General features: G+C 40.4%; 2 protein-coding genes across 2 annotated transcripts; one reads left to right on the forward strand and one right to left on the reverse strand.

Annotated features, from left to right (window-relative positions):
* Nucleotides 1-425: 425 nt before the first annotated feature.
* Nucleotides 426-3,558, reverse strand: LOC311037620 (phospholipase A2, minor isoenzyme-like; the record flags this gene model as incomplete). The annotated part of the gene is made up of 4 exons (XM_084046855.1): nt 426-599; nt 1,499-1,626; nt 2,687-2,834; nt 3,456-3,558. The coding sequence occupies 4 exons, from the start codon at nt 3,556-3,558 to the stop codon at nt 481-483; spliced, it is 498 nt and encodes a 165-aa protein (XP_083902981.1). The 3' UTR covers nt 426-480.
* Nucleotides 3,559-12,826: 9,268 nt separating this feature from the next.
* On the forward strand, nt 12,827-13,210 carry LOC311037898 (NADH dehydrogenase [ubiquinone] 1 beta subcomplex subunit 4-like; the record flags this gene model as incomplete). The annotated part of the gene is made up of 1 exon (XM_084047194.1): nt 12,827-13,210. The coding sequence occupies one exon, from the start codon at nt 12,827-12,829 to the stop codon at nt 13,208-13,210; it is 384 nt and encodes a 127-aa protein (XP_083903320.1).
* Between the last annotated feature and the right edge of the window lie 887 nt (nt 13,211-14,097).

Here is a 14,097-nt window from a genome sequence, read left to right on the forward strand (position 1 = left end):
GAAACAGGCTGTTACGCCCTCTATTGGTTGGAAGAATATAATTTTGCCTCTGCCCCATTAGGCCATCAGTTACTGGACTGTAATGGGAACTCTAGCTTATGGCAGCACAAGTATTCATTCGGCCCTATTCATTAAAAACGTGTGTAATGCAGAGTGAATACTAATGTAGTAGTTATGTGTGTAGAGTGGGTATTAAAGCTCCCCTTCATATGGATTTATTAGAAAAAGAACAAACTCCCACTTGAAATTCTTCAACCAGTACAGTGAGGATGATTCCAATTTCACACAGTGAAATGTATTTTACACCATTTTGTAGGAAATGGTCATGTACTTGATAATAAATCCTCATATACTAGGTTTTTTTGTTTCCAAAAGGAATTTTATTTACATGACAGCTCTATCAGTTCGTAAGAGGCGTCTGTGTCACAAACAGTGGATATTTCAATTGGAAACAAAACTCTAAACTGTCCTCTGTTGTCTTCATTCACATTGGTCGCTGGGCAGGTGTTCATGCTCAGGAAGCCAAGGACTCCTGCCGAAGCACTCTGCAGCCTTCCTGTCGCACTCACAGATAAACATCTCACAGGCGTCGTTTTTGTCTGAGGATGGATAAGTAAAATCCTCAGTGAAAACTACGACAGCAGCCTATGAACTGGATCAAGTTTGACACTCTCAGTGTCAAAATTAGCTCTGACATTTCAGATTTGCTGTTCATAAAGAAAATAATACCAAGAGGACTGCACTATCCTTACAAAAATAAATACATAAAAGTAACAGCAATAACAATAATAACAAATAATAATTATAATAATAATACTACGTTTAGTTTAATAAAAAATAATCCAAACACTAGCTCAAACAGACGGGAAAACTGTATTTCACAGTATGAGCCGAGTCCAAGCTTTAAACAGAGGTTGGTTTACCCTCCACTACTTTTCTGGAAGGCAGTTTATCAGAGATAAGGAATGGTAAACAAACTATACTGCGATATGCTTGGAGAGGCCATGGACAGAAGCCATGGATTTCAAAAGTAGCATGTCACTGAGGATATCATCTAGCCAGTGTCAATGGCAACACTTTATTTTACAAGTAATGTGTATAGTACGTGTACTGTATCTACTTGTCATAACTTGGAAAAAGTATTCCAAGTTTCCCAAGTACATTATAAACTATTTTAACGTATTGTTAGTCAACATGTCATTTGCAATGTGTTGTATTGTTTTAATTACGGTACATTTTTGTGGGTTTATTTTGATAAACTAAAAAGTTATTCTTATGCTGTTTATATAATGTACTATAAGTAAGCACAACCAGTTGGTAGTAACACAAGAAGGTAGTAAAGAATTACTGTATAACAATCAACATTGTTGCAGGAGTATGAGGCCATTATGAATAAAACATATTCTGGACCGGTGAACTTCTGATTAACAGACAGCACATCTCTACCCAATCAGCGAGTGACGGCCCTCTAAGTAGGGAACAGCTAAAGTGTACTTACTTGTACAGGTCACTGTGTTCCCGTTACAGTCGTAGTCGTAAAGCTCCATGTAAGGGTTATCTAATATGAACCAGCAGTCAGGGTGCTGCATAGCCTCACCGTAGCAACGGTCATGCACCTCACAGCATCTAAATGTCAAAAAGAGACGTGGAATTGGTATCAGAATCTGAATCAGCTCATTGGACAAGGATGATAAATGTGTCAGAAACAGCTGGTGATGCCATGTGTATCACAGGAGCCCATATGTGTGTCTACACACTATTGGAGGGTTGCAGCTACAGAGACCACAGTACACAATGGGAGTAATTAGGGATGCATGATATACTGTACCCTTCATCACATCGGTAGCGGGCGAGATTTACTTAAAATATTGGCTAAGCATATCTATTTGCTAATGATATTTATGTTTGAATGTGAAGACTCAGTGTTTTTCTGGGAAGCTTGTTGTAATACAAATAAAAGCATGTATCTTCTTCAGTAGTGAAAGCGCGGACACTTGGTTCATCAGTAGGCCTCATAAATAAGCTATTTATACTATTTTGTGAAAACTAATTTGTACTTTTGAATACTTTTTTATTATAATAATAATAATACATCACACTTATGTAGCGCTTTTCTTACTACCCCAAGTAGCTTTACAAAACAAATCAAAATAAACTTTGTTAGGAGAGAAATACTTAAAAGGCTAAACATTTAGCAAAAAGAAACACATTAAGCTAAGACTAAAAGGGAGATTTTATTTGAGTTAGGCGGGGAAAGAGGGTCTGAAACTGTGGGTTTTGAGGGAGGCTTTGAACACGGCAAGGGTGGGGGCGTCTTTGATGTGAGGTGGGAGTGAGTTCCAAAGGGAGGGGGCTGCAACTGAAAAAGACCCGTCACCCCAGGTGCGTTTGTTTGTTGTTAACAAACAAAAGCTGTACTCCAGTACTTTAACTCAAATACAAATTTGACTGAGCAACTTTCATTTGTAGCTGAGTAATATTTCACCAGGAGTGTAATTGTCATGTTTTTATGTTATGTGTTGACACCAGGAAGATGCACCAGCTACTGTAATAATAAACAAAACAAAACAACCACTGACTGTATCACTATGCTTCAAACACCTTTGAAAGTTCTAAACTCAGAAAGACATCTTTCTGCAGTGACTGTATTCGCTGCTTTGTCTACACACAGAAACATTGCTCTGACCTGTCCAGTTCATCCACAGGGGTGCCAGATCCTCCCTTGCCACAGTAGCAGCCATAGTCAGCATAGTCCATGACGGGCCAGCTATCCGGCATCACACACAGGATCATGTTTCTAAACTGGGTCAGGCCCTTGTCATTCACTGCCTGGGCTGGAATATACAAGCATACATGCTGCACATGAGCACAAATACACAGCAACAGATATGCAAAAGTTATGTACAACACTCACTCACACACACACACACACACACACACACACACACACACACACACACACACACACACACACACACACACACACACACACACACACACACACACACACACACACACACACACACACACACACACACACACACACACACACACAATGTATACTCACGCATAACAGCATGCACACGGACAGACATATTGAATGATGAAAAACAATCGCTAGAATATTAGATGTCACACTGGTTATATTTACCAATGGAGGCCATTATCTAAAACAATCTAACAGTGCAGCTCACTTTTTAATATATTTTATTTATATATGTTGTATATATATTTTTATATTATTGTTGCACAGAATACAGGAGGGAAAAGGTATATTTTGATACCTAAACTAAGTCCTGTGCTAAAGATAACTTGTGGTATAGCTAGCAATAGCACACGTCACTCTGGGGCAAGTTGTCTCAGAGCGTTCGGGGCAAGTCGTCACATGTGAAAATGTGACGACACATCAATGCTCTGATAAAATACACATCACTCCAGCCTAGCCAGTGTCTCACCAGGGCCCAGCTCAAACCCAGGTTCCAGCTCAAACCGAGTCTCACCAGGTCCCAACTCAATCCCAGCTATGTCAGGCCCCAGCTCAAACTCATTACCAGCCATGTCAGAACCCAGCTACATAAGGTTTTGAATTGGAAATGAGACGTAGCCTGCGAGTTAAGTTCAGGCAGCATATACTCGAGAGGTTACATACTGCGGCTATGCGGGTGCATATGGTTATTACAACACTATTACGCAGTCTTACATCAGAGCTGACGTGACAATCAGCTGACCAATCAGCGGGTTATTTAAGCTCACCTCAGTCTTCATTCATTCTCTGCTGTCATTTGTACCCCTGTTTGTTGGAATGCAACTATACTCCCACCACCACCCCAGCACCACCAGTGGGCTCTGCTATTGGTTCTGTTCCCCATGGGGGATTGTTATGTATGTATATCTATCTCCCTGCTCTTAAATGGTTAATGATGTCTGTATGATTGTGCCGAGCAGGGAGAAAAATATTTGCTGAGCCGAACGCCAAGATAAATTATTATATACACACTTGTATTCACATTCATAATAAAATATTGGTTCAAACTATTCGTGAGTTATCTGACTGAACTGGAAAAAGTCATAATTCAGATTTAAGTCTTCATTCCTTAAGTACAAATAAACATTATGTACTTAACCATTTATATCACTATATTAATGTGAACAGTACAAATGACTTTACATTTCGTGCACAATAGTTTTTTTACTTAATTTAACCGAGTTACTAAAGTGAAAGCAAAAGTGAGACTACTATGCAGAGTCTTGTGGTCACGTGACCCCCACCCCATTTTATTTAAAACCCTTATTTATGATCGAGAGGCACTGAGGCCAGGCTATTTACAGTGATGACGAACAAACAATAATTATACAAAAACCTAAAATAATTATACAAAGAACAATCAGCTAAACTTTACTGTATTTGTATGCTATACTTGTATTATCTAACGGTCACCTGACCTCCATGCTTGTAGTCATGACCACATTCACTGCATTTCGTCAGAAACCTTGTACAGTATCTCCATATTTCAACTTGCGTATGTTTTTCGTAGATTAATTCCCTAGATTGTCATATGACAGTGGCACACAAAAGTAGCCAATTTACAAGTTCACAATGTGTAGCACTGCTATGCATTGTGAGCTTGTAGATTGGCTATTTTCACCGTTTTAATGTTTAATTCTGGCCTAAAATGACATTCCCAAAATAGGTTGAAAGTACTTAAGTCCGTCTGTGGGTTTTATAAGTAGCTAACCAATGAAAACTATTAACAAGAGTTTTTGACTAAATAATAACTACAATGTATCTACTGGAACACAGGTTGTTTTTGTCTGAACTTTTCTGAAAAGTGACAGTTTTGGACAAACAAGGTTTGATTTAGATGCTACTCACCAATGGAGAGGCCTAAAGCCACAAGAAACACGGTCTGGAGGGTCTTCATGTTGTGAGTTAAGGTATGCAGAGAGTCAGAAGGAGATGTTGCTCGTCTAAGCCTGGGAAGGGGAACTCTTTATACTGGCCTTGGTCATCAGTACCTGCCCACTACACAGGAAAATCCTGAGTGTCGTTTTAACTCTGAGCAGAGGTGGAAAAAGTACTCTTAGTAATGCATGAATGTGTTCATCAGTTTACTGTTGTAGCTGGTAACGGTGGGGCTGATTTTAATTACTTCATGTGCTGGTGGGTTGCTTAAATCATTATAATAAATAATCATTTATCAGTTAAGGTATATTTTGTATTAATAATCAAAATCTGCAACATACTAGTAAGTAATGACGTCAAATAGCTAGTGGAGTAAAAAAAGCACAATATTTGATACTTTATATTTCTACTCCACTCCAAAGAGTAAATATTTATTATCTGTAGTGGAATAAAAGTATATATATTTTTTTAGATACTCAAGTAAAATAAAAGTACCTCAAAATTGTACCACATGAACCTTGGCTTAGTATCCCATATTCTGGGGGGACAATTTGGCAAAAATAGCAGATCTACAAGCTTGTAGATAGAAACCTTGGGAATCTGATCAATTAAGTATAGGGTGTACGTGTTTTTAGCGGTGCCAACCGCTCTACATTTGACTGTCTGTGAGTCTGTTTGAGCACGACCTCACCATGACCTCAACAGCTGCGGCTGATTGCACACACACACACACACACACACACACACACACACACACACACACACACACACACACACACACTCAACTAGGCACCGCTTACTCACACTGGGTGTGATTTTTTAAGTACAAGTGATTGAGTAAATGTTACTTTCTACCACTGTCTCTGAGAGTATACACGTGGATACATTAATACTGTGGAATTGACAGTGTACAGAGGGCAACAAGTAACACTTGGTCACACAGGGAAGCACATTCTGGGGCAAAGAGGGCAAAGAGGAGCATGTGTAAAACCGGACCAAAAATCCCACGGTCTGATACTGTATCAGAACTCTTCAGAAGGTGTTGCACTTCCTGTATTTAATGTTCTGTCTAGACCCAGGAACACTGTGATCTGGTGTTTCACTCCATCTGGGTGAACATCAGGCTCATTTGCCATACTGACATCCCCCTACTGTATGTGTGTATAATATACTGTACTGTGTACACACACACACACACACACACACACACACACACACACACACACACACTGTACAGATACGGCTTGCTGGCCGGCACCGTGGGAAAAAAATGTTCTGTTTGTTTCTTCTGATAGGCTCAGGAAGCACTGCAGCTACGATACAATATAATACGTCACATGTGGTCTGTCATGTGGATGACCGAGCCACGACATTGGGGCTGCTTGCGTGACATTAGATAAACGTATGCCTACACATGCCTTCACCACATGGACAAATACATGGAAAATCCCACACTCCGGGGGGGATAGTGCTCAGTTTAAGTGGGTTGGAGGTTTGGTGCCTCACTCAACAATGCTTCAGTAGGGCAAAGGTAACGTACAGGTACTCTTGTACCCACCAACCAAGATTCTTCCAGCTGGACTTTTAATTTAAAAAAAGAGTGAAATGTAATCACTCCTGATTCACTACGGTTTTCAAAAATCTTGTAGCACAAGGTGTGGGATAATGTGAAATGTACATTATAAATAAAAATATATCTAGATAAGAAACATGATGGATGGGCTGATTGAAAAGTTTAGTTGATAATTGGTAATTACAGTAACTAGTCTGCTGTTGATAGTACGCCTTGCACTGTCCTTCTACCCTGTATGATCATTGTCAACTGTCAACTGCATCAGCATGTACTGAGAATACAACATAATGTACTGTATAAGTAAACATGTCTCTGAAGTAACATGTCACCACAACAAATTCTATTATGTTTTATTATTCTATTCTTTCTGTTGTTGTGTGTCCGGGTAGCTCAGTTGGTAGAGCACTTGTCTTTAAATAAAGTTATGGGTTTGATCCCTGGGTAACTAAAGTAGGACGTAAAGCTAAGGGGAGCTGATGGTAGGTGCGGCGCTCCATCTCAGCAAACCATCTCCCAGGGGCCTAGTGAATTGAAAAGGGGATAGTCACCCTCGTTCTCACCCAATAAGCCACTGTGACCTGCTCACTTCATTCTGTTTGGATTTTTGCACATCAGGCATTTAAAAGGTAGGGTAAATGATATTTTTTGGTTAAAACAAAAGGTATTTTGTTAAAAGGTTAAATACTATATTCTGATAGTAATCATTGCTATAGAGTGTTTGTTCAGTAACAGGAGTCTCCCCGTCTCTCCAGCTCTTTAATAAACAGAAAATACATTTTTCGGTAGGTGTCAAAATCTCAGCCAATCAGGAGAAAGTACCTATTTTTAAGCTTAATTTGTATAGTGTTCCAGTTCCAATTTTGCATGCTCATTTCTTAGTGTCATCACTTCCAATTTCACTTGTTTAATCTGTATCCTGATTGAGTTCTCTGTCCTGGTTGGATAAAATTGGAAATGAAACTGAAACTGAAACGAAAATGCATTTTCTGTTTAATAAAGAGCTGGAGAGACAAGGAGACTCCTAATACTGAACAAACACTCTATAGCAATGAGTACTATCAGAATATAGAGCTATTTAAAAATGATTTTAACCAACGCAAATCACTTACCCTACCTTTAATTGACAGCCTTATTCAAGAATGACTTAACAGTTGCCATGTTATGATAATTCACTATCTGATGTCAATTTATGTCAATTTCTGATTCTGTTTTGAAGCCTACAAGGAATATTCCTCGACTCTATAAAGCTTGAAGAGCCCCACTTAATCTTCTTCTGCTGTCAGCTTGTGGTTGTGCTTCTCAGAGCAATTTGATGAAGTCAGCTATGATGGTCAGATGGTCGATGTTTTTTGGAAAATGTAAAATTTGCAATTGCGTTCCAGGGAAATAGCCATATCGTTTCTAATATGAACTTCCACCACCCAGACTTTCTGCAGTGTTGCATATTCTTATAAACTGTAACTAACTCCATGGGGTGTTTTCACTATAATGTAATCCTTTCAATTACAGGAGCTTCTGACATTGGCAGAGAGGAAGAGGTTGACTCAGGTGAACAGGACGAGCCACTCAGTAAGCCTGCTGCTTCTACAGAGGTATGGAAATAATGTATCTCTGGATTTAATTGGTCTTCTCCCAACTATGACCTGAAACAAGAGATTGGTCCCGCACAAACAAATCAATCATTCAATCAGTCAGTCAGTATCTGAAGGCACATTTCTTTTCAGACAACAGTGTACACAAGAATGTACTTTGCATTCCTTCTCAGCTACCTCTTCTCTTTCTTTTATTTTCCTTTATTTCTTTATTTTTAAATTATGAATATTTCATCAACTACAGATTCTTCCAATGCTGTACAGCGCACGTTCGGTGGCACCGACAGCAGAATACTCACTTACAAATTGATAGAGCAAAAGCTGCACTTTATGCAGTTCTCCAAGCAGGATTTAAAAACATGCAGTTCTTTCAGCTCATCAGTGCCACGGTTCAACCATGTTGGTTTCAAGCGACTGCTGTACTGCATGGCTGTCCTCTGCATATTGTGCCAGATAATTACATGAGATGATAAGCTGTCAAGTCAGTTGAATTAGAATATAAAATTCTAAGCTCAAGTGTTACACACTGAATGAATGGGCCAATTTCCACTCAGGTGCCAGATGACTTTATTATACTGTAAACTGTATAATGGCTATACAATATTATAATACTGTATTAAAAACATTTTTTATAAAGGCTTCCTTTGCTGCTATTCTGACTGTCCAGTGTTATGACTTAACATTAAATGCATCATTAAGACACAGCATGAAATGTGCAGCCTGTTCACTAGCAAAATACTGCTTACATATCAGCCACTGAACACAGCATTTGGACCATCTGTACTTGAGAACAATGCAATGATGTGGTCAGGTTACAAATGAGAATACAGAACTGTATATGACACCTGTGCACGTCTCTACTCGACTACAACAAAATACAGTCTTGAATTTATATAAGCTTCCTTTGCTGCAGTCCTCCTGCCCTATGTTATGAGTGGGCTAACTTGCTTCTAAGGATTACACCACCACCAGTCACTATAGTGCACCAAAGCCGCTACTGCCATCTACTGGCAAAAACAAATATTGCCCTACAGCCACTTGGGCTGAAAACAAGTAAACATTTTAAATAATAACCAGAAATATAATGGTGGGGGCAGGGACCAAGATAGTAACACAAACTAATGCAATACGAATTCAGAAAAAAACATCAACTCCTAAAATGTCCAGCATGCCACACGCACTTAAATGCAAATATATTTGAGAGTTAAGAGTTGAGTTTCAACCAAACAGTGAATTGTTGGAAGTACAACATTTCCCTAGCTGTCAAGGATTACTCATCTTTCTCCAGTGAGGGTGCTTTCCTTCATGCACCATAGGCAGATCTGGGTTCAGTCCATCTCTCCTGTATCTATGGCAACGAGGTGTGTGATTCAGGGCAAATACAGGTCAGGTTAAAGACAGGGTCCCCACACATTTTTAGCAATGAATTTCCAAAACTTTTCCAAAACTTTTCCAGAATATTTAGCCCAATTTCCAGGCCTATATAACAATCATTCGGCGCAATAATGTGTCTCTTACTCCTACGTAGAATGCCCAAAGATAGGCAGTGTAGCAAAAAATAAAGTTTGAGACATACATTAGGCTGCCGTCACACAGCCCGTTCGGCGAAAAACTACTTATGTTACATATTTCGTGTAATATTATTCATGTTTATGAAAATGTTTTGTTTTAACAAAAACAATAGCCAAAAACAATGCATAGCCAAATATTTTTCCAGGACCCTTGATAAATTCCAGGACCTTTGATGATGTTTGATCAATTTCAAACCTTTTCCAGTACTGGATTTTTTTTATTTTTATTTCAAAATATTTCCAGGAATTTCATGACCGTGGGGACCCTGTAAAGACACCATTCATCCTTGGAAGATCAACTCAGGCTTTTGTATATAAAATAGAAATTTCCACTACTGAAAAAAGAAAAGGTCAACCAGGTCAAGAAGTGAACTGCTTACTGAACTTATACTGGAACAAACTCTGACGATATGGGAATTCAGCAATGGACAGTGTTCTCCGGCCATGAGATAGGAGGCCAAAAGCCCAAACTCTGCCAAAACTCTGTTTGTTTGTTTGTAAGGGACTCCGAGGGATGCTGAAACATGCTACAGTGGACGCTGTGCAATGTGCTCAAAGCAACCTCTGGTTAGTTGGCTATGCTGTGTCCTTCCTTCACTAATACTGTATGGCTGTGTCGATCTATGCTTCGCTGCAGGCAGATTGGTCAGCATGTCCAGCTCAGTCTTTTGAGAGCACATCCACTTGCGTTTGGTTTATGTTGTTATATTTCAGCTTTCTACAAAATCTCCACACTATCATTTGCCTTCCTGACTCTTGTAATGGTGTTTTAACATTGCACAGCCTGGGGTCCTTGGGTGGGAATCAGCTGGTGGTTGAGCCAACAATGTACCTTTGCTGTCAGGGCTTGTTCTACTCTGGAACAAACTTTTTACACTCAGTTAATACTGAGGTTTTTAATGTGTACACAACACGTCTAAGCCTTGTTTTCATTCATTATTTATGTTTTACATTACCAACCACATTTGCCAGAGTCCAGAAGTGTTCTCTTCTAGAACATGTTTTATTTTCTTACACATTACTAAACCCTACTAAGTCATATTAAATGTCAGTTGTATTTATGAATCCATCAACCACTGTGACTGGTGGGGGAGAAAAAAGTCCTTATGACCACAGTACATTTAAGCCCAAAATATTTCCTTTGCATGCTTAATTTGAAGAATAAACACCATGATTAGTCCACTTCCAACACTAGTTAATTTGCACCTGTGTGGTGACAGCTGCCCATTGATGATCGACATTGCAGCAGAAACATATGTTTCCCACCAGAAGGATGGTGATGTATTACCTCTGGTATACCAGAGAAGAATACTGGCAAGATGTCAAGGTACACTCTGGCCTGATGCAGTACTGTACAATGGAATTCAGTCGAATTTAGCTTAACACTTAAATCCTCTTTTTGCCGTCTATCGGTTATTTTTGGGTAACGTTACCCCCAGAATATGGATCCAGCATCCATATTCTGATCTAGACTCTTTTTTCACTTGTTCTCTTTGGGAGGTCAACCACATTCTGTAATCCAGAAACTATGCTATGGTTTACGTGAATTTAAGCCAAATATCCCACAACTTTACAGTGCTGCTGGCCAATGTGACAAAGAAAGAGTTAGTGAATTCTCAGCCACGTAATCTGTTTGTGTCTGCAGATAACACACAATTGGATTTACTCGGGGAGATAAAGCAGACAGTCCATTTCAGCTGGAGATTGTATACACTGCTGCATGTAAAGATTATGCACACAGAAGTGTGCCTCTGAGGTGTACAAGAGCGATGAACGTGATCTGAGACAATGCAGCCAGTTTGCTAATCTGCACTCTTGTTTGCAAAACTAATTATAATTAACCCTTTTTCAAAGCATGGTCAAACACGTGTTTGGATCTGGTGCCGTTTGTATGTTTTACAGCATAGATGGCTAGAAAGAGGCTAGCCATCTATAAGTGTGTGTGTGTGTGTGTGTGTGTGTGTGTGTGTGTGTGTGTGTGTGTGTGTGTGTGTGTGTGTGTGTGTGTGTGTGTGTGTGTCTCCATCTCACAAACCAAATGCCTTGTGTACACTGCCAATAGGCACATTTTGTATTATTTGATACATTATAACTTCATAATCGAAGTTTATTTGGCTTGCTTGACCAAATGTGGGCACAGTTGATGTATTGATGAGGTCATTGATACTGACGTTAGCCTGCCAACAGTAGACAGTCAAACAGGCTAGCTAAGCCTGAATAGCGGTCATGACTAATCACGCAAAGTGCAGAAAAATAGATGCAGAAAACAAGAGGCTCGTATGACAGAGACAGCAGAAGCTACAGACCCTCAGCGACATTTAGCTAGACAAACCATGGCGGAGCACAGGGTGCAATGACATGGGACTATACAGAAACGTTGACACTTATTAAACAGACAAATCACAACGGGGCACCGGTAGCAAGAAACACAAGGGGCTGTTCAGGAACACTGACAGTCTAACAGACGACGCATAGCGCGAAGCACAGGCAGCGAGAAACACAAGGGGCTGTGCAGGCACGCTGACATTCAAACTACATTTACACTAGACCCGTGCCCGGGCACCGTCCCACTAGAACGATGCAAGTTGGGAATGTATGCCTGTTGTACCCATTGTACCAGTCTCTGTCCCTTTATGCCCATATATGGAGATTTCTGTGTCTGTCATGTGTCCATTTTATGGCCATACATGGAGTTGGAGTGTTAGGCATGCCAAATATGGAGTCCAGGCCAGTCTATTGGCATCATATTCATGACATCAGGGTACTCCATATATGGGGATTTGCGGATTTATCAATGTTTTTGGAGATCTGATCCGATCGACTTCCACTCTCCGTATCACTCAAGTTTCACACAGAGATTTTTGTGAATTTATAGAATAGAAGGATAATGGAAGTCAAAGGGACTCGGATCTGGCTGCAACCATGCCCAAACTTGGAGATGATCGACATCATCAATATGTCATCAATACTCTAGAGATCCAGCAACAGAAATCTATCAAACCAAGAATCTATGTGTGTCAAGTGTGTGCGGGCGCACATGGGTCTCTGGGTCCCTTTTATACCCATATATGGAGATATATGGGAATAAAAGGGTACGTCGTCATCATCATGATGTCATAGTACTGATGTTATAGACTATAGCCTCCAAGTGCTCCAATAACAGGTACTGCACTAAATAATCAGAAACATGGCAGACTACCGAGAAGCACCCTTGGCCACTCGGCCCAAAACACTAGATCCGAATGAATATTTTAACTTAACACCAGACTTGCGACACGCCGAAGAGGAGAGAGCAGCTATACGGGCAAACCTCAAGCGTCAATACCAGCTGCAACTCAACAACCCACACAGGAAGGAGCTCATTGAAGACCCTGCCTTGACACGTTGGGTTTATGCACGTACCAACCCCTACCCGCACTTCAGACCCACACAAAAGACGTCTCTGCTGGGCGTGCTCTTTGGCGTTGTGCCTCTTTTTGTTCTCTATTACACCTTCAAGACAGACAGGGATAACAGAGAAGAGCAGATCAAAGCAGGGACCCTTGATCGCAAGTTCAAGCTGTCTTACTGAGTCCCTGTAGAGACAGCCGGTATGTTCTAGAAATCGGAGCATGCCAAGCGAGACCTGCTACCGAGTGTCTAACAGGAAGTATGGCCCAATGAATTAACGTTGATGCTTTGCAGATCTGTTTACATTCCCTGGGTATGAAACCAGTGGTGTGATTGGTTGAAAAGTACAGTTTCCGGGAGAAGCAACGGAAGCTTTAGGTATAGATACTTTTAAAGGACAACTTTGATTTTTTACAACCAAACCAGCTGTAGTTCGTTACCAGGCTTTTCTCCTCGTGAGATGATAAAACAAGGTGTGAGTTGTGTAATTACTGTTAAACAAATAAAAAAAGATAACGGATAAAAAATAATAATGTCAAATGTCTACTCTATACGAACACAATTGGCCCGTGTTCGGGAGGGACGGGTGACATTTGTCAATACACGTTCTCCTACAGGGCTGGGGCGGCATCTGTCAGTGGGGAGTGCTGGGTGAGAGTAGGACGAAGCCTCCTCTACATCCTCCCGGTGGGGCACTGGCAGGTGAGTCAGTAGGATACAACAGCAGCGACAACACAGAAATGTGTGTAGGGAGGAATCAATTGGCATAATAATAACGACTTAATTGGGGAGAAAACGGGGTAAAGAAAAAAAGTAGCCTGACCGGCACTGACACCAGCTCACAGTGGGCGCTGGTAAAATATACAAGCTCAGAGCAGGTGCCTGTATTCATTACGTTTTGTAAGAGATAAGAGGCTAAAACAAACAATGTCTTGCTACAAAGTGAATCATGCAAATTCATTCACAAACTCACATCCACCGCCCCATCTGTCCATATTTGGGCAAAACTTAAAGTCTTCATCAATATATGATGTCAGAGATCAACATGAGAGAGAGCCACACTGCTAT

This window comes from Gymnoscopelus microlampas (assembly GCF_963454915.1).
Source record: "Gymnoscopelus microlampas genome assembly, chromosome: 21".
Lineage (NCBI taxonomy): Eukaryota > Metazoa > Chordata > Actinopteri > Myctophiformes > Myctophidae > Gymnoscopelus > Gymnoscopelus microlampas.